Source organism: Dermochelys coriacea, chromosome 1, assembly GCF_009764565.3.
Source record: "Dermochelys coriacea isolate rDerCor1 chromosome 1, rDerCor1.pri.v4, whole genome shotgun sequence".
Lineage (NCBI taxonomy): Eukaryota > Metazoa > Chordata > Testudines > Dermochelyidae > Dermochelys > Dermochelys coriacea.
Genome location: NC_050068.2, coordinates 215,964,333 through 215,985,489, shown reverse-complemented (window position 1 = coordinate 215,985,489; position 21,157 = coordinate 215,964,333). Strand labels below are relative to the sequence as shown.

At 48.3% G+C, this 21,157-nt stretch overlaps 2 protein-coding genes across 2 annotated transcripts in view; one reads left to right on the top strand and one right to left on the bottom strand.

The window, feature by feature from the left end:
• The window catches only part of LOC119860485 (scavenger receptor cysteine-rich type 1 protein M130-like), a 1,081,813-nt gene that overhangs the window by 757,718 nt on the left and 302,938 nt on the right, over positions 1-21,157 (top strand). The window lies entirely within an intron of this gene.
• The window catches only part of LOC119860595 (antigen WC1.1-like), a 34,064-nt gene continuing 28,992 nt past the window's right edge, over positions 16,086-21,157 (bottom strand). The window contains exons 14-16 of the mRNA XM_038414479.2: positions 18,667-18,756; positions 17,472-17,615; positions 16,086-16,656 (exon numbers count right to left, since the gene is read on the bottom strand). Of these exons, the coding sequence (XP_038270407.1) occupies positions 16,508-16,656; positions 17,472-17,615; positions 18,667-18,756 (383 nt within the window). The 3' untranslated portion in view covers positions 16,086-16,507. The remainder of the gene's footprint in view (positions 16,657-17,471; positions 17,616-18,666; positions 18,757-21,157) is intronic.

The following is a 21,157-nucleotide window of genomic DNA, read 5'->3' as shown; positions in this document are numbered from 1 at the left end:
TGGACTTGGAGACTTCTCTTGACCTTACCAGCCCCTCCCCCATCTTGTGAAAAAAGTCTTCATTCATATGTGTGGCACCGGCTCGATGGTGAAGTGTAAACACATCAGGATACAGAGCCAAATACCAGGGGGAACCTGGGGTTTGTGTCTCTCCTGGCATGCAGCCATTTTAAAGGTGAATGGTCCATGATGAGAGTCAAATAAATAGTATCTAAGGTCCTCAGTGGCCCACTTTACCACAAGGCATTATTTCTCTATCACTGTGTATTTTTGTTCTTGGGGCAGCAACTTCTTTCTCAAGTGCAAAACGGGGTGGTCTCTGTCCTCCAATTCCTGTGAGAGTGCAGCCCCCAGGCCACATTCCAATGCACCCATTTGTTAGATGAACTCTTTATTAAAGTCTGGACTGTGAAGTACCAGGGCACTGCAGAGAATCTGCTTTATTTCACCATACGCAGCTACATACAAAGAGGTTCCCAGCATCTTTTGGGGTGCCTGGCTGCACAATAGCTATGCCAGTGGGGCTATAATCCTAGTAATAAGAAAAGGAGTACTTGTGGCACCTTAGAGACTAACAAATTTATTAGAGCATAAGCTTTCGTGAGCTACAGCTCACTTCATCGGATGCATTTGGTGGAAAAAACAGAGGAGAGATTTATATCCATTGTTTCATGTTCTCTGTGTGTGTGTATATAAATCTCTCCTCTGTTTTTTCCACCAAATGCATCCGATGAAGTGAGCTGTAGCTCACGAAAGCTTATGCTCTAATAAATTTGTTAGTCTCTAAGGTGCCACAAGTACTCCTTTTCTTTTTATGAAGCACTGGTGGCTCCTAGCCAACCCATGGAAAGATTTTATTTGCCACTTTGTCGTGGGGACAGGACATTCTAGGAGGGCCTTTACCTTCTCTATTAAGGGTTAGATCCTCCCATTCCCCAGTGTATAGCTGAGGTACTTCATCTCTGTGCAGCCAGTCTGGCACTTGGCCGGGTTGGCTGTGAGACTCGCAGCTCAAAGGGAGGGGAGTACAGGAACTCCTCACTTAACGTTTTAATTACGTTCCTGAAAAATGTGACTTTAAGTGAAACAATGTTAAGCAAATCCAATTTCCTCATAAAAATAAAAGTTGGGGGGTTAAGTTCCAGGGAATTTTTTTTTGCCATACAGTACAGTACTATAGTTGGGAGGTGTCCCTGCCTTACCCCACACAGGCACAGCCCACTGGTACTGGAGATGAGGCAGGCAAGGAGGCTGAAGGTGCTGTTGGCTAGGAGAAGCATGCTGAACAGCAGCAGCTTCCCCTACTCCGCAAGCACCAGTGGTGGGCAGCTCAACCCTTGGCCCGCCCACTCCACCCCTTCCCACAAGTCCCCACCGTTAACCCGCCTCTTCTCCCCACCCCCTTTATTCCAAACACTCTGTCCTTGCTCCTCCTCCCTCCCTCCCCTGCCTCCTGCCTGTGGCAATCAGCTGGCTTGCAGTGCTCAGGGGGTAGGGGAGGGAGGAGTGAGGACCCAGTGCGCAGCCTACCCCCTCCTTCCCCAGCCTCCTGCCCACGACAATCAGCTGGTTTGTGGTGTTCAGGAGGCAGGGGAGTGGCGGAAGCCTGCGCACCAAGTCCTTGCTCCTCCCCCTCCCTCCTGAATGCCGCAAGCCAGCTGATTGCCTTGGGCAGGAGGTGGGGGAAGGTGCTGATCCGCAGAGTCTGCCAGTGGGTGGGAGGCGCTGGGGGGGCATAGGGGAGGTGATGGGGGGCTGCCAGCTGTGGACAAAGCAGGCAGCCAAATGACGTTATAGCAAAGCATTGCACAAACTTTAAAATGGAGCATGTTGTGTAATGGAGCAGGGACCCAAGATCGAAATAATGTTAAGCAAGAGGACATTAAGTGGGGAGTTACTGTATTGCACAGACACAATGTAGGTACACTGCCTAGGTGGTGAAATAGATCATTACATCATCTAAGGCCATGTCTATGTCAAACCGGGTAGAATTAGTGGGGGAAGCAAAAGTGGATGGGAATCTGGGAGGCAGTGGGGGAAGCAAAAGTGGATGGGAATCTGGGAGGCAGTGGATGGGAATCTGGGAGGCAGTGACCATGAGTTGGTTGAGTTCAGGATCCTGACGCAGGGAAGAAAGGTAAGCAGCAGGATACGGACCCTGGACTTCAGGAAAGCAGACTTTGACTCCCTCAGGGAACAGATGGCCAGGATCCCCTGGGGGACTAACATGAAAGGGAAGGGAGTCCAGGAGAGCTGGCTGTATTTCAAGGAATCCCTGTTGAGGTTACAGGGACAAACCATCCCGATGAGTCGAAAGAATAGTAAATATGGCAGGCGACCAGCTTGGCTTAATGGTGAAATCCTAGCGGATCTTAAACATAAAAAAGAAGCTTACAAGAAGTGGAAGCTTGGACATATGACCAGGGAAGAGTATAAAAATATTGCTCGGGCATGTAGGAAAGATATCAGGAGGGCCAAATCGCACCTGGAGCTGCAGCTAGCAAGAGATGTCAAGAGTAACAAGAAGGGTTTCTTCAGGTATGTTGGCAACAAGAAGAAAGCCAAGGAAAGTGTGGGCCCCTTACTGAATGAGGGAGGCAAGCTAGTGACAGAGGATGTGGAAAAAGCTAATGTACTCAATGCTTTTTTTGCCTCTGTTTTCACTAACAAGGTCAGCTCCCAGACTGCTGTGCTGGGCAACACAAAATGGGGAAGAGATGGCCAGCCCTCTGTAGAGATAGAGGTGGTTAGGGACTATTTAGAAAAGCTGGACGTGCACAAGTCCATGGGGCCGGACGAATTGCATCCGAGAGTGCTGAGGGAATTGGCGGCTGTGATTGCAGAGCCCTTGGCCATTATCTTTGAAAACTCGTGGCGAACGGGGGAAGTCCCGGATGACTGGAAAAAGGCTAATGTAGTGCCCATCTTTAAAAAAGGGAAGAAGGAGGATCCTGGGAACTACAGGCCGGTCAGCCTCACCTCAGTCCCTGGAAAAATCATGGAGCAGGTCCTCAAAGAATCAATCCTGAAGCACTTAGAGGAGAGGAAAGTGATCAGGAACAGTCAGCATGGATTCACCAAGGGAAGGTCATGCCTGACTAATCTAATCGCCTTTTATGATGAGATTACTGGTTCTGTGGATGAAGGGAAAGCAGTGGATGTATTGTTTCTTGACTTTAGCAAAGCTTTTGACACGGTCTCCCACAGCATTCTTGTCAGCAAGTTAAGGAAGTATGGGCTGGATGAATGCACTATAAGGTGGGTAGAAAGCTGGCTAGATTGTCGGGCTCAACGGGTAGTGATCAATGGCTCCATGTCTAGTTGGCAGCCGGTGTCAAGTGGAGTGCCCCAGGGGTCGGTCCTGGAGCCCGTTTTGTTCAATATCTTCATAAATGATCTGGAGGATGGTGTGGATTGCACTCTCAGCAAATTTGCGGATGATACTAAACTGGGAGGAGTGGTAGATACGCTGGAGGGGAGGGATAGGATACAGAAGGACCTAGACAAATTGGAGGATTGGGCCAAAAGAAATCTAATGAGGTTCAATAAGGATAAATGCAGGGTCCTGCACTTAGGATGGAAGAATCCAATGCACCGCTACAGACTAGGGACCGAATGGCTCGGCAGCAGTTCTGCGGAAAAGGACCTAGGGGTGACAGTGGACGAGAAGCTGGATATGAGTCAGCAGTGTGCCCTTGTTGCCAAGAAGGCCAATGGCATTTTGGGTTGTATAAGTAGGGGCATAGCGAGCAGATCGAGGGACGTGATCGTTCCCCTCTATTCGACACTGGTGAGGCCTCATCTGGAGTACTGTGTCCAGTTTTGGGCCCCACACTACAGGAAGGATGTGGATAAATTGGAAAGAGTACAACGAAGGGCAACGAAAATGATTAGGGGTCTAGAGCACATGACTTATGAGGAGAGGCTGAGGGAGCTGGGATTGTTTAGTCTGCAGAAGAGAAGAATGAGGGGGGATTTGATAGCTGCTTTCAACTACCTGAAAGGGGGTTTCAAAGAGGATGGCTCTAGACTGTTCTCAATGGTAGCAGATGACAGAACGAGGAGTAATGGTCTCAAGTTGCAATGGGGGAGGTTTAGATTGGATATTAGGAAAAACTTTTTCACTAAGAGGGTGGTGAAACACTGGAATGCGTTACCTAGGGAGGTGGTAGAATCTCCTTCCTTAGAGGTTTTTAAGGTCAGGCTTGACAAAGCCCTAGCTGGGATGATTTAACTGGGACTTGGTCCTGCTTTGAGCAGGGGGTTGGACTAGATGACCTTCTGGGGTCCCTTCCAACCCTGATATTCTATGATTCTATGATTCTATGATTCTACACTAGCACCTATGTTGGCAAAACTTTTGTTGCTCAGGGATGTGAAAACACACACCCCTCCCTCACCCCTCCGAGTGACATAAGTTTTGCTGGCATAAGCGCTCATGTCACTCGTGTCTGCCTCCAACATAGCTACCACAGCTTGTTGAGCTGATTTTATTAAGTCGATAGGAGAGCTCTCTCTCATCAGCATAACAAGGCTACACGGACACTTTTACAGCACCACAGCTGTATCGGTACAACTGTGCTGCTGTAAGCTTGTAAGACATGGCCTAAGTATGCAGTGCCGTATGCTTTGTGGGGCAGAAGTATTTATTCATGTGTCTGTGAAGTGTCACAAAAGCTCCTTAGAAGCTGAATGAAAAGGTCTGGAAGTGGTACAGCCCATAGCGTGTGGGGAATGCAGTTAACTCCTTGGAGTCAGATGAGAAGAGGATTTCCCAATAGCCCTTTGTAAGGCTAAGAGCGGTGATGTAATGTGCCTTCCCCAGGCCTTGAGGCATCTCGCTGATCCGGGGTATAGGATGGCATCAAACTTTGAAACTGCATTTAATTTGGGAAAATTAACATAAAGGAGAATGCTGTGGTCTGGCTTAGTGACCAGCACAACTGGGCTGCACCACTCACTATTTGATTCCTCAGATACACCCAATTGCAACACAATTTGTAATTCCTTCTTGGCTGTGTCCTTTAACCTCTCCTGTACCTGGAAGCAGCCCTTGTGGACATAGCTCTCAGATTTCAAATGTATGGGTGTTCGATTAGGTGAGTCCACCCTGGTTCAGTAGTAAGGACATTTGTGAAATGTTTGACCAATTCTCTGGCCTCCTCCTGGCGGGCCAGGGACAGGTTTTCCCCGAGAGGCATCTCTGTGCAAGACCCGGTCTCTGACCCCTGGGGACCCAATTTTGCCTCTGATGTTGGGATATGGTCAAGGCATTCATTCTGGGCCCTCCAGGATTTCAGCAGCTTGACATGATATATCTGGAACCCCAGGTGCTTGCCCACCAATTGAAACATGTAGCTCACCCCACACAATCTCAAAAGGCCCTTGCCCCTTTCCCAGCAGTTTGTGTTCTGCAGGGGCAGCAGAACCCCATCCCCTGGCTGGTAAACCCAGAGGCTGGGGTTTCTATTGTACTCCTGTTCCTGGGAGTGCTGGGACACACTCAGCTTCTCCCTGGCAAAGCCCCCTAACAGATCCAATCTCTCTCTCAACTTGAGAACATGCTGGATTACTCTCTGGCTAGATGTGCCTTGTTCCTGACAAGACTCCTGTGAAAGATCCACGACCCCCCCCCCCGGGGTTGTCTGCTGTACAGCAATTGAAAGGGTGAAAAGCTGGTGGAGGATTGTGGGACCTCCTGAATTGCAAACTACATATACAGGGACATTTTGTGCCAATTCTGGGATTCCTTATGTGATGGGCATTCCCATGGTGCAGCCTGGAACTGGGTATCGCTGTGCTCCCTTAACTCTTCAGCCTGGGCTGTCTCTTATAATGCCTTGCTAGTGCCAAGCAGTAAACCCCTCCAGGTGCTACTATCACTCGGCACAACAGTATGTGGAACCCCACACCCATCTAGATTGCATAAATGCTCCCAGAGTCACTCATGAATTAACAATAGTGAGAAACTCCAGCCAGAATACCCCCAGCTCCCCAGCCTGGCCCCCACGAACTACACCAGTGGTTATCAAACTTTTGTATTAGTGACCCCTTTCACATAGCAAGCCTCTGAATATGACCCCCGTTATAAATTAAAAACAGTTTTTTAATATTTAACATTATTATAAATGCTGGAAGTGAAGGGGGTTTTGGGGTGGAGGCTGACAGCTCGTGACCCCTCCCCCATGTAATAACCTCATGACCCCCTGTGGGGTCACAACCCCCAGTCTGAGAACCCCTGAACTACACTGTCCTGCTCTGGTCAAAAGCCTGATCAGTATATGAGTTTATTACCCAATCCACCCCTCCCTCAATGTGGAAAGGACAATGCACACGCCTTTGTTAACCGAGCTGAGATTTCCCCGCAAGCACTTCATTCAAACCACACAGTTTTTAGGTAATGTATAAAATTGATGTATGAACTACAGAAAGATAGATTTTAAGCGATTATAAGTAATAGCGTACAGATCAAAGTAGATTACCATAGGAAACAAAACAAAAACACAATCTAAGTTCTCTAAACGGGAAAAGATTTGAATCAAGCTGTGTCTCACCCTGTTGGATAGTACAAGTAGTCCACCAAGCTTCCATACACAGGCAGGCTTCCTTCTTTCCTGCCTGGGACCCCCCTTCCCCAGTGCACTCTTTGTTCCTCAGGTGTTTCCAGGTGTGGTGCTGTAGGGGGAGAGTGAGGCCCCCTAGTGATATCACTTCCCCCTTTTACAGCTTCTTCCACCTTCCTGGAAACATCTTTTGCTGTGACCTGACTGAAACAGTCCGCATTGCATAGTGCTATCTCTGAGAGGTTTCTATTGTACCTGTTTCCTGGGGTAATTCTTGTGAGTGTATTTCCCTCAATAGGCCATTTACGCTGTTTGGCCTTTTCATTGTTGTACTTGAAAGGCTGGTTTTGGGTGTTTTTAACTTCACAACATATTTCAGTTACAGATGTGAGCAAAACTTCATAACTCTAGATATAATGATAGCACAGAAACATTAATATCCTGTTAAATTGTAACAGATTAAGACTTTTTAAATACCTCGCAAGGCATACTTTGTACAAAACATACCACAAATCATAATGATATTACTATGGTGACTATAGGGTGCAGAGTGTTACATCTTGGTTACAAATTTTTGAAACATCTTTTTTAATGTATGGTTAAGCTGCTCTACCAGAGCATCTGTTTGCAGGCAACAGAGGTTTTAACTGAGTACATTTTCAGGAGACCACAAAACTGCTGTATTAACTGGGACATGAACGCTGTGCCCTGGTCTGTCAGGAGAACTCTTAGAAACCTGCCTCTTGCAAACACATCTATTAGTTGGGTAGCTGTTGTGTCTGGGACACTGCCGAGCACAAGGCTATGGCTTGGGTTACCAAGTGGCATAATGAACAGTCACCACCATAAACTGACACCAGATTGAACTTAGTTCCAGGGATCACAAGAGTTCTACCCCAATGGTGGCAAAAGGGCTGCTCACCAATAGAAGAGAACTGAGGGGCCCTGTGGGACCACCAGTTGGCATTCTGGGCAGGATGAACAATATTTTTTCTGGCTGCAATAATCCAAGGGCCAAAAGAACTGGGCCAGAATCCTCCCTTGAGTCTTTTCCATTCCCAAGTGACAGGACCACAGTACATCTTGGGCTAGTTTTAACACTTAGTTCCAATACAACTTGGGGACCAGGAGTTGGGTTTGGCAGGCCCTGGTTTTTTTGTCCTGGATCACACAAACCAAGAGATCCCCTTTTAGTTCAAAATGGGGGTACTGGGCATCCTGGTCAGGAGCAACCAACAATCCATTTGCCCAAGTCAACCGGCCATACAGAAGACTCAAGACCGGCCCCTCCCTCTGACTCTGGATGAAGTTGGGCCCCTCCTCTAAGGCCAGTGGGCTGGCCCTAGGAGGAGGAGGTTGTGCCTGTGGCTGCTCTTCAGGGAGCTCCAAACTACACTGCACCCTGATCCTTCAGGCCTGACACTGCTTCCAACAGCACTTTGGTTTGGAACTGAACAGCTCAGGATCAGAAAAGGGGAAAATTTCTTTAAGCTTAACCTGGGATGCCAAGAGGAGGTTAAGTACCAACCCCACCTTCCCAGCTACTCCCACAAGACTGGTTACAGGTCCCCAGTCGCAGCCCTATACCATCAGTTAAGGTAGGTGTCAGGCCACCACCATTGACATTTCAACCTGCTGCTCCACACCATTAACCTGACTTTAGCCACAGGGTAGGACCAAACATCCCAATGAATACACTCTACAGGGACCAATTTGGCCCCTTTAGAGCTCTGTGGGTGTTTGATAGCCAAGGTTTTCCCAGAGGCTCACACTCCAATTCAGTCTCCAGAAAGTTCTCTATGAGGCAGACTGCCTCCTCCAGGCAAGTCACCCAGTGGCAGCCAACGCACAACTTGGGCCACCTCAGGATAGTTTGGCAAAACTGTTCTAACATCACCATTTCCACTGGAAAAATACGTCTCTGATTTCAGCCTGAGAGAACACAAATCCTGGAATCGGTGGGCTGTAGCTCTCGGTGGGAATCTAGAGCCAATGGGTTCATGTTTGAATGGACGATGATAGCCCGCTCCACTAAGTCCTAGACAGGCTTGTAGGATTGCTCCAGTGTCCCATTGTCCTTTGCCATCTCAACCCCCAGGTCATGACACACTGCTTAGGCCTCTCCTGTTGAGTAGGGAGCAACCTTAGTGGCCCACTCCTCCCAGGGCCAATAGTATGCCCTGGCCAGCTGCTCAAAAGTCTCTAGCAAGGCCTCAAGAACATCTTCTGTCCCCATTTTGGTAAGGGCTTCTCCCTCCCACACAGGAAACCACAGCCTCGCACTCACCTGTGGGCTCCAGTTCTCCAGATGAAGCATAAACCACTGCTGCTCCTGCTGGCACTTTGTTGTTGTAGCTGAAGCTTCTGGTGTAACTGCTGCTGTTGGGTCACAATCTGCTGCAGCTGCTGATGTTGTAGCTACAGTTGCTCCCCCATCCATTGTAAAGAGGATTCAAGATCCATGGTTTCCTGGGCAGTGGCAGACACAGCCTGCATTTTCCACCCTTCCGCTGGGCCTGTCCACCAGCCTATGGGCAAAACAACCAGCCCCACCCGACTCTGCTTTAGTCACCTCTGTTATTCCTCTGCCACACAAAGACAAGGCATATGGAAAAGTAACACAAGTGACAGTCCTGACCTGGGCTGATACTTCAGGGTCCTCTAGCCTCAATAGCTCAAGGGTCACAGCCCTCCCTTAGCCTCAGGGGGCTACAGGGCCCTGCACTATTGCAGCCTCCTCCTCCTACTGCTCAGGGAAGTGTTTGTCTTTTGTTCCCCCCAGGCCTGGGTCCTCTCTTACATCTTCCAGCTGAGAACTGGAGCCACTCATTAACTGCTGCTTAGCTGGATCAGCTGGTTCCCTACACTTGCCTGCTGAGCTTCTCCTTAGGCCAGAACCTCCTGCTCCCTGGCTGGACAGGTCCTTCATAGAGCAGACCCCTGTGCTAAGGAGAGTATTTGGGTTTGTTAGCTAAAGAAGTTGAGGGCTAGTAAACTAAAAAATGGCTCCTTTTGTTCTTAGTCCCTCCTGTGTTCACACTTGGTACATTCCTTGTAAACAACCAAGATTGCACCAAAGAAAATACCAGACACCAACAATTTCTGCTTCCAGCTGGAACATCCCCAGAGCCCCAAACTTTGATTAGCTGCTTGGGTCAAAAAGGGGCAACAGCCCCAGTCAAGATTAGGCCCCCATTGTACATTGAGGGCTGTACAAATACATAATAAAAGATAGTCCCTGGCCTGCAAACTCTGTGAGGAACATGCTCAGTGCCTGATTTTCAAAAACAGCAGCCTGAATTAGGCTTCCAAGTTTAACCTTAGGCACCGGCCTGCAGTCATATAGTTGGGAGTAAACAAGGGTAAACAGAGTTTATCCACGTCTGATTTGAGGAATATGGAGTTTAGTTTGGGAGTTTACCCACGTCTTTTTTTTACCACTACATCACTGCCTGCCTGATTCCCACAAGTGCTCAGCGTTTACAAGCCTTTTTTATAATGATTTTCTCTCTCCAGCTGCATTTGGAGAACCTCTCCCCTCCTGTGCATGTGACCAACACCACAGATCTAGGCTGGGCTCAGGAAGTTGACAGTGTAAGTCCAGTGTCACAGATGTGCTGATGCCAACAGCTGGTTAGAGCCACAGTGAATGCAGGGTCTCAGCTCCCTGCAAGAGAGATGGCTGATGTGGCAGACAGCTAGAGCCTCCTGCATGAGTTTCAGCAGAGTGAGCCATTAGCATCTTAACACCTGCCTGATCCCAGTGACCTGAATCAATCTCATTGCTGCTGTGCAGCCTTCCAGCCCAGCCTGCTGAATTCACAGAGGGTGCTAAAGGGAAGGTGAATAACCTTAATTTCCTTCTTGCCTGCAGCTGTGTACTTCTTCTGTAAGGCCCCCAAGTGGCCTGTCTAAAAAGTGTCCCTAGACAAAATCCTCCTCTGTGAGGAGGGAATGAAAATAAAACATTCATCGATCCAGCATTGAACTAAACATCAACACAGACTATTAAAAACATCCCAGGGAAGGCTGGGAAGACTTCCTGACCCTTCAGTCTCGTGCCAGGGGATTGTTTTGCCCAAATAAAGCACTTGGCTACTAAATCCTTGAGTTCCTCAGGTTTCCAAGGTCTGACCTAATCTTTCAGGAAGGAGGGAGGCTCTTAGATCTAGGGGCTGTCTCCTTTCAGTCAGATTCGGAGGAGATGGTGGATGGTCTATTTGAGCAGGGGCATCATTACTCACAGGTTCAGCCCGGAAGTATGGATCTGAATGCTCAGTGAGATTTACCTGTTGAAAAAACCTGGTGGGAAATGATAGTCCAGAACTCGAACAGGGTAAGATTGAGGGATGTTCAGCTGTGACTATACTATTCCTTCGTCTGCAGAGCCTTTCAACCACACCCGATCTCCTGTGTTCAGCTCCCTCAGGGGATTGAGTCTATGACTCCTGACAAAGTTTCTCTTCTGATGGCTTTTAGATTGTTCTTCCTTTCTTAGTAGCATTAGAAATTCAGTCCAACTAAGATCTAATAGTGAAGGGATGGTTGGGATGATGGAACTCAACTCAGCTACTCATTGGGCCTGAATCCTTTTGCCAGAGGTGCTGGCAAGCAGGGGAACAAGGCCAGATATTGTCAGAATTTGTTCCCTGTTTTCACAGAGAGTTGTGCTTCTCCATGGTTTTATGAAAACTGGGAACTGATGTAACATGGTGAAACTGCAGGGATTTGTAAATGTAACAGTGTCCAATAGTAACTGAGGATCATTATCAGAGCAGACTTACAGTGGGATTTCATTGCAGTCAAAGATGGATTTCCTCCTGACCCCACTGTCTGGGATGTAGTGGTCAGTACCTTGGCTATTTCAATAACTCTTGACAAGCAGTCAGTGAATGGAAGGGAGGTTCCATTAGCCAGCTGGAGAAGATATTTCCACCATGGTGTGTCTGGGAGAGGGAAGGTAATGATGGTTCTGGTTTGTTGGTTCTCATGTGAATGCAGATCTCAGAGTTCTCATCTCTCTCTCTGGTACTTGTTGCTCAGTGAAGGCCACTGTTGAGCTGTTTCTGCACATTTTGGTCTGGCTTGGTGGCCCCCCTTGCAGTTTATGCAGAATGTCCATTTTCACCCCCATGTGGGGATGACTAGTCTGGACCCCTTCAACAACAGACTGGGGTCTAGGTTAAGATCATCTGAAAACACCCAGTTCAGCTTCATAGAGATGTCTGATGTTGCTCTTATGTCCAGCCTTCTTTGCAGACTTTTCTGAGGCCTTGTCTACATTACCTGCTGGATCGATGGGCAGCAATCAACCCAGCGGGGGTCGATGTAGTCTAGACGCGATAAATTGACCACCGAGCACTCTCCCGTCGACTCTGGTACCCCACCAGCATGAGAGACGCAGGCAGAGTCGATGGGGGAGCGTCTGCTGTCGACTCACCGCAGTGAAGACACTGCGGTCAGTAGATCTAAGTACATCGACTTCAGCTACGTTATTCACTGCCTTTTGGTTTCCTTTCACCGTGGAGGGTCCGTCTACACTGTAGTCACAAAGTGTGATCGCAGCTTGAGTGGACGTACCAGCACTAGCTTTAATGTAGCTAGCTCAGGTATCAGGCATCATGTGCTTCATCATGTCTATACCAGCCCACCCAGAACGCTGGGTAATTGCCGGTGGGACTAGCCTGCATTGAAATTTGTGCGTCCCCAGTGTCACTGCTATGGTACCTGAGCTAGTAGATTAGAGCAGCGGTTCCCCAACTTGTTGCTAAGACAACCCACTAACCACATTTTGCTTTTCTTGCAACCCACCATTACCTATATGCACCCTCCACACTGGCACCACAATCCAAATTCTGGCCTGGGGCGGGTGCTGGGGTTGGAGAGTCAGCCCACCTCACACTCACCCTGCAGTGGTGGTTCCAGTTCTGCAGGGCTGGGCCCAGCTCCCTGCTCCAGTCATTGTGACCTGGTACATGGGGATGCAGGGCCTCTCAGGTGTGGCCTGGCTGCTCCTCCATAAAGTCAAAGGGCGGGGGGGGAGCTGGGCCACATTTGAGTAAGTGGCACTGCAGCCTGACTCACGGTGTTGCAACACCTCTCAGGTTTGGACTGGAAACCCATTCATAATGACAGATGATGGATAGGGCAGCAGGACCAAAACTGAGTGGCTCTGCGACCCCATGCACCAGGTCACAATGCCTGGAGGAAGGAACTGGTGTGACCCAGGAACCGTATGGTGCATAGTATTTCACAAGGATTCCCTGGATCAGATATAGGCAGCATAGTTCACTTATGGGTGGCGTATGAGGCATCTACCAAGAGCCAGTAGCCCAGCAGTTGTCATGACCATTGCAGAAAGTCTGTACAGATGATACGTAAGGAGTTAAGGCAGGTCACCAGGAGATGACATACCTCTGAAATGGTCCTCTCAAGCAGCGGGTAACAGACACCTATCTCCCTGTCTGGTCGTTTGTATTGTGTATTGCACTCCTCACAATGGAAGCCTATTTGGTCTTCTGAGCCAGAGGAAGTGGAAAGTCTGCAAAATCTACCAGAGAGAACTTCTACAAGAAGAAACAAAAGAGCAGGGTGGGGGGGTCCTGTTTATGAATCAAGACAAAGGATGGGACTGGTATATTTTTAGGGGGGCAGAGGACACACCAGATCCTTCACTTCGGAGGCAAGCTGCCAGCGTACTTGACTCATGAAAGGAGGGTCACAGCCAGCGTGGCTGTAAAACGCTGCAAGTCTTTTGGGTAAGGATTATTCTACAAGGCATGAGAGTGTCTTGTTAATTAAATCTGGGCTGCAGAACGCATGTTACAATTTTGTTTTATACATAACAATTTCTTTGCAATACTTCTGCTTGCTACTGCTTCAATCTCTGTCTTTGTTAAATAAACTTATACTTGATTTAACTAGAACCATATCTAAGTGCAGTATGATAAGTGGAGCAGTGATAGGAGGTGTAACTGCTAAGCTGGGTTCCACTGCTTCTTTTGAAGCAATGAATCCAAGAATACCGTGTCTAGGGGATCAGGAGCTGGACCAGAGGCGGATTTACAGTAAAACACAGGGTGCCCTGGCATGGAGCCTCCCAGTGACAGGGAGCCCCAGGGCCAGGTAGCTGCAGGGGCAGAAGCTTGGTCCTGCCAACTCCTGGGGCTCCTGCTGCAGACTCTGAACGCACTGGCAGACAAGCTCCCCCTCCCCCACCTCTTTCCCACCTCCTCCCCTGAGCGTGCTGCATTCCCGCCCCTCCCTCTCCCTCCCAGTGCTTCCCCTGCCGCCAAGCAGCTGTTTGCCAGCACTCAGGTCGCTCGGGGAGGGAGGGGGAGAGGGGGGGCACAGCACCCTCGTGAGAGGAGGTGGAGAAGACGTGGGGGAAGGGACTGGCATCAGGGCAGGGCTGAGCAAAGGCGAGGCCCCCGCACTCCCCCTACACATACCCCCCCAGTCCCCTGCCATGAGCTGCTTAGGGCAGGGGTCTGGAGTGGGATGGGGCAGGGGGCTGGGAGCACCCCCACGACTGCACCCCCACAACCCCAGCCCCTTGCCCTGACTCCTGCACCCCCCTCACACACACTCCCAGCCCCCTTCCCTCCCTGACTCCTATAACCCCCTCACATACCCAGCCCCCACACACCTTATGCCCTGACTTCTGCACCCCCCCATCCCCACCCCCACCCTGAGCACCAAACAGGAGCTCCTGAACCCCACTCCCACATACCCACCTGCACCCCTCGCACCAAATGGGAGCTGCCCCAGGTAAGTGTGCGACACCCCAACCTCCTGCCCCAACTCTGAAGCCCCTTCTGCATCTTAACTCCCTCCCAGACCCTGCACCTCCAGCCCTAACTCCTGCACCCCCCACACACTCCCAGCCATGACTCCTGCACCCCGTCACACACCCCCAGCCCCCTGCCCTCCCTGACTCCTGCAACCCCCCCCACACCTGCTCCCCACACACCCCCAGCACCCCAGCCACCCTGACTCCTGCACCCTCCCCACATCCCCACCTGCACCCCTTGCACCAAACAAGAGCTGCCCCAGGTAAGTGCTCCACACCCCAACCCCCTGCCCCAGCCCTGAGCCTCCTCCCGCACCCTAACTCCTGGCCAGACCCTGCACCCCAACCCCTGGCATGCTCCTGCACTCTAACTTCCTGCCAGACCCTGCACCCCAAGCCCTGAGCCCCCTTCCGCATCCTAAGTCCTGGCTAGACCCCGCAGCCCAATGTTTTTAACATTATTTTTTATAAAGAGCTCTCATCCAAAGCACTTTCCAATAGTTAGCTAACGGTACAAACAATATTTAGAAAGATCATTAAGTGGTCCATTGAGACCCTCTGCAATGTTCAAATGGTCTGTGGAAAAATAAGTTAGACTACAAAAACAAACAAGGTACCTCACTTTATTTTTATTTACTTCCTATTACTTATAGGAGGAGAATAAAGAAAAAAAGAATGAAAAATGAGGATGGGAGGGAGATAAGAGAGAATGTCCTTTTTCTTGGCTGGGTCTCAAGAAGGGCCCCCCAAAATGAAGCTGAGCACAGGGCCGGAGGGCCCCACTAACTCTAAATCCCCCACTGAGCTGGACACTGCAGGGAGACGCTTGGAGGGCACGAGGCTTGGTGTACACCTGCCTCTAAGCTGTGTAGTAACAGCAGGGCCTGTGAGGCACAGAGGGGAGGACTTGTGTTGCCCAGGCCCAGTGGAGGTAGGATACAAGCCATGGCAGGCACAGACAAGTCTTCCTCATACTTGACTAGAGATTGGCCTGGAGAAGCACCCCAGACACTCGGCCTGAACAGCCCTGACTCTCGACTGGACCTTTTCTATTTCCATTGTATCCGTGTACAGCTGAAGTGACCAAGCTGAATCAGGATTTGTGGTGAAGGAAAAACAGACACTTCTGTGAAATAGCGATTTACTCTCAACCATTCTGGTATTTATTTCACTGAGGATTAATTCAAACACTTTTGGCTTCTGCACTGGTCAGTATTCAGCTCAGCATTGATTGTAAACTCTATTTGTAGATTGTCATGGAAATGAACATGCCACTGTGTGAAGATGGGTTTCAGAGTAGCGGCCGTGTTAGTCTGTATTCACAAAAAGAAAAGGAGTACTTGTGGTACCTTAGAGACTAACAAACTTATTTGAGCATAAGCTTTCATGATTAGTTTTAATGGGGTTTCTAGTGAGAGCTCAGTGACTTGTTACTTGTTGTAGCCTTATTGGTTCAATGGAAATACACACTCTGATTAACCTTCCCCTTGTCACTATTGTCTAAAAAATTCATTTGTCATCCAAGCAGAAATATTCATCCTCTGTATTTATCGCTAATGGGGAATTCTTGTCACCATTTGTTTAATTTCAGGTGTGAATTATCCAAGGAGAATTTCCTTGGATTTAATGAAAGTTTCAAATCTGAATTCAGTTTAGGAAAAACCATGTTGCTTATCTCAGCATGTTCTCTTGCTGGTTTCTCACTTTTACCACATGCCTGATGGAACATTCAGTGTAAACTCACCTCCCTATCAAACAGCCGGCCATACCCAGAGGTGGCCCATCCTTGTCTTTTGGTTTGTTCAATGTCAGCCTCTCCCCGTCATGAACACTGGAAACCGCGCAATTCATCTGGCAAGAAAAACTTCCACTCTGGGGAAGACTTTCAGAAAGGATTTAATAAGAACAAGATACAAAATGAAGTTGAAGAAATTACAGGGATAAAAAATTCCATCCTGGCCAATCAGTGGGAAGTTATACAGAGGAAATTTGTGAATCTTTTCCCACTCGCAGTTGAATTTCCTGCAACTTCTCACAAATTCTGTAAAAACACCTGCTTTGTCTATCTACCAGGCAGAGACTGTCTCTGGACATCATGCCAAAGGAAACATGATCTCAGAGAAAAAGGCAAAGCTTTTACATCATCACAAGGTTATTTTGTCCAATCACATTGTTCTGAAACTGATCTCCCAGAGTCACCGTGTCCCACATCATCGTAACTTGTATCTCCAGGAGGCAGCAACGGGGTTTCCTTCTCCATCCCAGAAACAGCTTCATTCCTTAGTGAGTGCAGATTCCAACCTTAAAATACCAAGGGAGACACATACAGTCAGTGGATCCATTTTATTGCTAGGTCTGGCTGCATAGCAAGGGTGGAGCGCACTCTGCAGTATGGGTTAGAAAATGTTCCCTGATTGGGTCCACGACAAGTTTTAATCTATCACCTCTGTATGTATTCTGGAAGTAAAACCCTTGGTTTCCAGACCATTTAAAGTTACTAAGTGACAACTGTATTTACCTGTCACTTCATGTACAAAACCCACTCACTTACGAGCAAGGAGCTCTTAGTTAAGGACATTGTATAATTCACTCTGCCCTAACAACAAACATAAACACACAATTCTTATCAAGTATGAAGCAATGCACATTTCATCACCACTGCACCTCCTCTGGGGTGGTGGGTAGTGTCTCTGCTGATGACACAATGGGGAGGCGAGGGGAGATATTGGCTAAGGATAATGGGCAAATGCCCAACTTTTACAGGAAGTGTCACAGGCTCCTTAACATTTGCGCAGCATTAACAGGACTTTGGTTTATAAGATTCTGCCCAAAAGATACATGCACAGTAAATTGGTAGCAATCCAGTAATCCAGGGTGTAGCAGCCACACAAGGATTTGAACCTAGAGATTGAGGGATCTTGCTAGTTTGGCCATGAAGGACCCCACTTTTCCTGTCACCATTGCAGGCACTGAAGCCTCTGCTCTGAGGGAATGAAAAGAAGAGAGAAGGAGAGTTTTTCTCACAGGCACTGGGTTGGCCAGGTTTGTTCCCTTGCTGCGTACCTCACATTTCCAGCCCTCCCACTCTGCAGAGACAGTGTGAAGTGCAAACTCACCTGTTTGTGAATCCCCGTTCCTGTCACTTGCCTCAGTGCCTTCTTCATCATTCTGCTCCAAGCCAATTTCATCTTCAGGGTCAGACACTTCTCTGGCATTATCATAACCATCCCCTGGGACATCTCCAGGCAGCGCAGGGGCATCTGATGTGAAGATGTGAAGTAATTAAGAGAATATTCACAGTGAAGATAGAAATAAACTACAAGCTGCTGATGCACCAGCCTCACTGGTCCTTGGGAATCTCTCAGCACTTCCACCCTCAGGACAGGAAGAGGAGCCTTCCTCTGGAACCCTCTGACTGGGGGATTTCACATATCACATTTATCGGATACATTTCAGTTGCTGGTTGAGTGGATCCTAGAGCTTCCACATGATGAGGCAGAGGGGGAGTTATAGAAAGAGGTGACTGGGATTTAGTCCAGAGGGATTGCTCCACAAGGCATGTTGTTATAATAATTACAAATGTAAATGACTTGGAATTGCCCAGAATTTGTTCCCGGCTTCCTAACCTGACATTATCTTTAAAATGTCTTTTCAATGTGTTCTCCTGATAAAGTTTACCCATAAACTACCATCAGTCTCCAACCTACTAACACCACTGGGCACTGAGCCAGCTAATAAGGGTGGGACATGGGCCCTTGGGTGTAAAATCTCTGTCCCATCCACTACCCTGTCCCAGCGTGTCTGATACAGATGTATATATGCTGCAATAAATGCATGCCAGGAAAGGCTGGAAGGGAACATTGCTGCACTGTAGAGATCTGTGCTTTAATGTGCCCTCTTCCCAAATAGTGAGTAACGAAGTGAGCTGTAGCTCACGAAAGCTTATGCTCTAATAAATTTGTTAGTCTCTAACGTGCCACAAGTACTCCTTTTCCTAGTGCTCATGGCCATGATGGTCACAAGGCAATGACCTGAGCCAAGTACAGCATGGGCAGCTGCTGAGCCAACTGGTCCTTCCATCCCTGCAATGGGCCTCTGTCATGACCTAGAACATCACACGCTTCCCTACCCCTGGGCCTCCACACAGCTTTTGTAATGCACCTGGTCAGCGCCCCCAGCATTACGCCAATAAACAATACTGGTGGGTGAACGTCCTGGTTTTCTTAACAAACCACTGTTGTCCCTACTGGGAAATACAGTTAGTTTTTCGTCATGGTGACATTGCTTCCAGGAGGCACATTCACTGCTCACCTCGGCCGTCTGGAGTCTGGGGGACGTCGTTCAAGGCAGGCTCCTCCACATTATCGTAATCCAGCTGAGACCCCCCCGGGGAAGCTCCCTCTGGAACAGCAAACAGCACATTCAGCCTATGGCACCAGCAGAGTTTCTTCAGCGCAGGTGGCCCTTCTAACTAGAGCTGTGTATCATGGCACATGAGAGGGGAAGTCGCAGGGGGCCATGGTGAGAAAGGCACAAGTCAGAGAAATACAGTGAAACAAGAGTCCCAGAAATAACTCGGGGCCAACCCTGTCCCTGCAGAATCCAACAGCAGCTCTTTTACATGTTTCAGTGGGAGCAGGATCTGGGCTTGTGCTGAGATAATAGGTTGGAACATGGACACTGCCAGGCCAGAGCCATCCTGTGTGAATCCAGCTGATCTCTGCAGACAGGTTTGAATTTTCCTGTTACACTAGGGAGGGGGAACCTCCCCTCTGCACATAGGCGCTGACTCCGTGGGTGCTCCGGGGCTCAAGCACCAATGGGAAAAAAATAGTGCATGCTCAGCACCCAGTAGCCAGAGCTTGAGTGTGGAAAATGATGAGTTCTGCACTAGTAACAACTTCTGCCCTTGGGGCAGGGAGTTTGACTATAAACAAAGGCAGGGTGATTAAGATAACAAAAGGCTTCTCATTACATTTAATTAAATTAATTAATTAAGGATAATTAGATCATAGAATCATAGAATATTAGGGTTGGAAGATACCTCTGGGGGTCATCTAGTCCAATCCCCTTCTCAAAGCAGGACTAGCACCAACTAAATCATCCGAGCCAGGGCTTTGTCAAGCCGGGCCTTAAAATCCTCTAAGTATGGAGAGTCCACCACCTCCCTAGGTAACCCATTCCAGTGCTTCACCACCCTCCTCATGAAATAGTGTTTCCTAATATCCAACCTAAACCTCCCGCATTGCTTCTTGTTCTGTCATCTGCCACCACTGAGAACAGCCGAAATCCATCCTTTTTGGAACCCCCCTTCAGGTAGTTGAAGGCTGCTATCAAATCCCCCCTCACTCTTCTCTTCTGCAGACTAAATACGCCCAGTTCCCTCAGCCTCTCCTTGTAAGTCATGTGCCCCAGCCCCCTAATCATTTTCCTTGCCCTCCACTGGACTCTCTCCAATTTGTCCACATCCCTTCTGTAGAGGGGGGACCAAAACTAGACGCAATACTCCAGGTGTGGGCTCATCAGTGCCAAATAGAGGAGAATAATCACTTCCTTCGATCTGCTGGCAATGTTCCTACTAATGCAGCCCAATATGCCATTGGCCTTCTTGGCAACAAGGCCACACTGCTGACTCATATCCAGCTTCTCATTCACTGTAATCCCCAGGTCCTTTTCTGCAGAACTGCTGCTTAGCTAGTCGCTCCCCAGCCTGTAGCGGTGCACGGGATTCTTCCTTCCTAAATGCAGGACTCTGCACTTGTCCTTGTTGAATCTCATCAGATTTTTTTTGGCTCAATCCTCCAATTTGTCTATGTCACTATGGACCCTACCCCTACCCTCCAGTGTATCTACCTCTGTCCTCAGTTTAGTTTCATCTGCGAATTTTCTGAGGGTGCAATCCATCCCATCATCCAAATTATTAACAAAGACGTTGAACAAAACCGGCCCCAGGACCGACCCTTGGGGCACTCCATTTGATGATGATCCTGAAAACATTCCCAGGCACTCCGGTTAAAAGGTAGGAAACAAAGGATAGGAATAAATGGTCCATTTTCAAAATGGAGAGAAGTAAATAGTGGTGTCCCCCTGGGGTCCATACTGGGACCGGTTCTGTTCAAGATATTCATAAATAATCTGCAAAAAGGGGTAAACGGTGAGGTGGCAAACTTTGCAGATGATACAAAATTACTCAAGATAGTTAAGTCCAAAGCTGACTGCGAAGAGTTACAAAGGGATCTTACAAACCTGGGTGACTGGGCAACAAAATGACAGATGAAATTCAGTGTTAAATGCAAAGTCATGCACATGGCAAAATATAATCCCATCTATACATACAAAATGGTGGTGCTTGAATTAGCTGTTACCCATCAAGAAAGAGATCGTGGAGTCACTTGCAGGACTCTGGAAGCACTATGGTTCCAGAGTACTGCAAATTTATAAGAATCCTTCTCACAGTGCCTGTATCATCCTGAACTCATTCTCCAGCTTTAGAAGACTTAAAAATTATTTTCCGTCATCAATGGGACAGATGCAACTGACGAATGTAGCTGTCCTTAACATGCATCAAGACAATACCAGGGAACTAGATGTAAACAAGATCGGGATGTTGGTGAAGCAGCTTGTAGGTAATTGCAAAGATTTAAAATATACTGTAATTGATGATAATGTAATTATGTAGCTCATAACAATTGAATCATTATTAAAATAGTAAAGATACCAATGCTAGAAACATTCAATAACTAGAATATGAAAGAAGTGTACAAACACGCTGAAAAGAGGCTCCCCTGAAAACTGGCAGAGT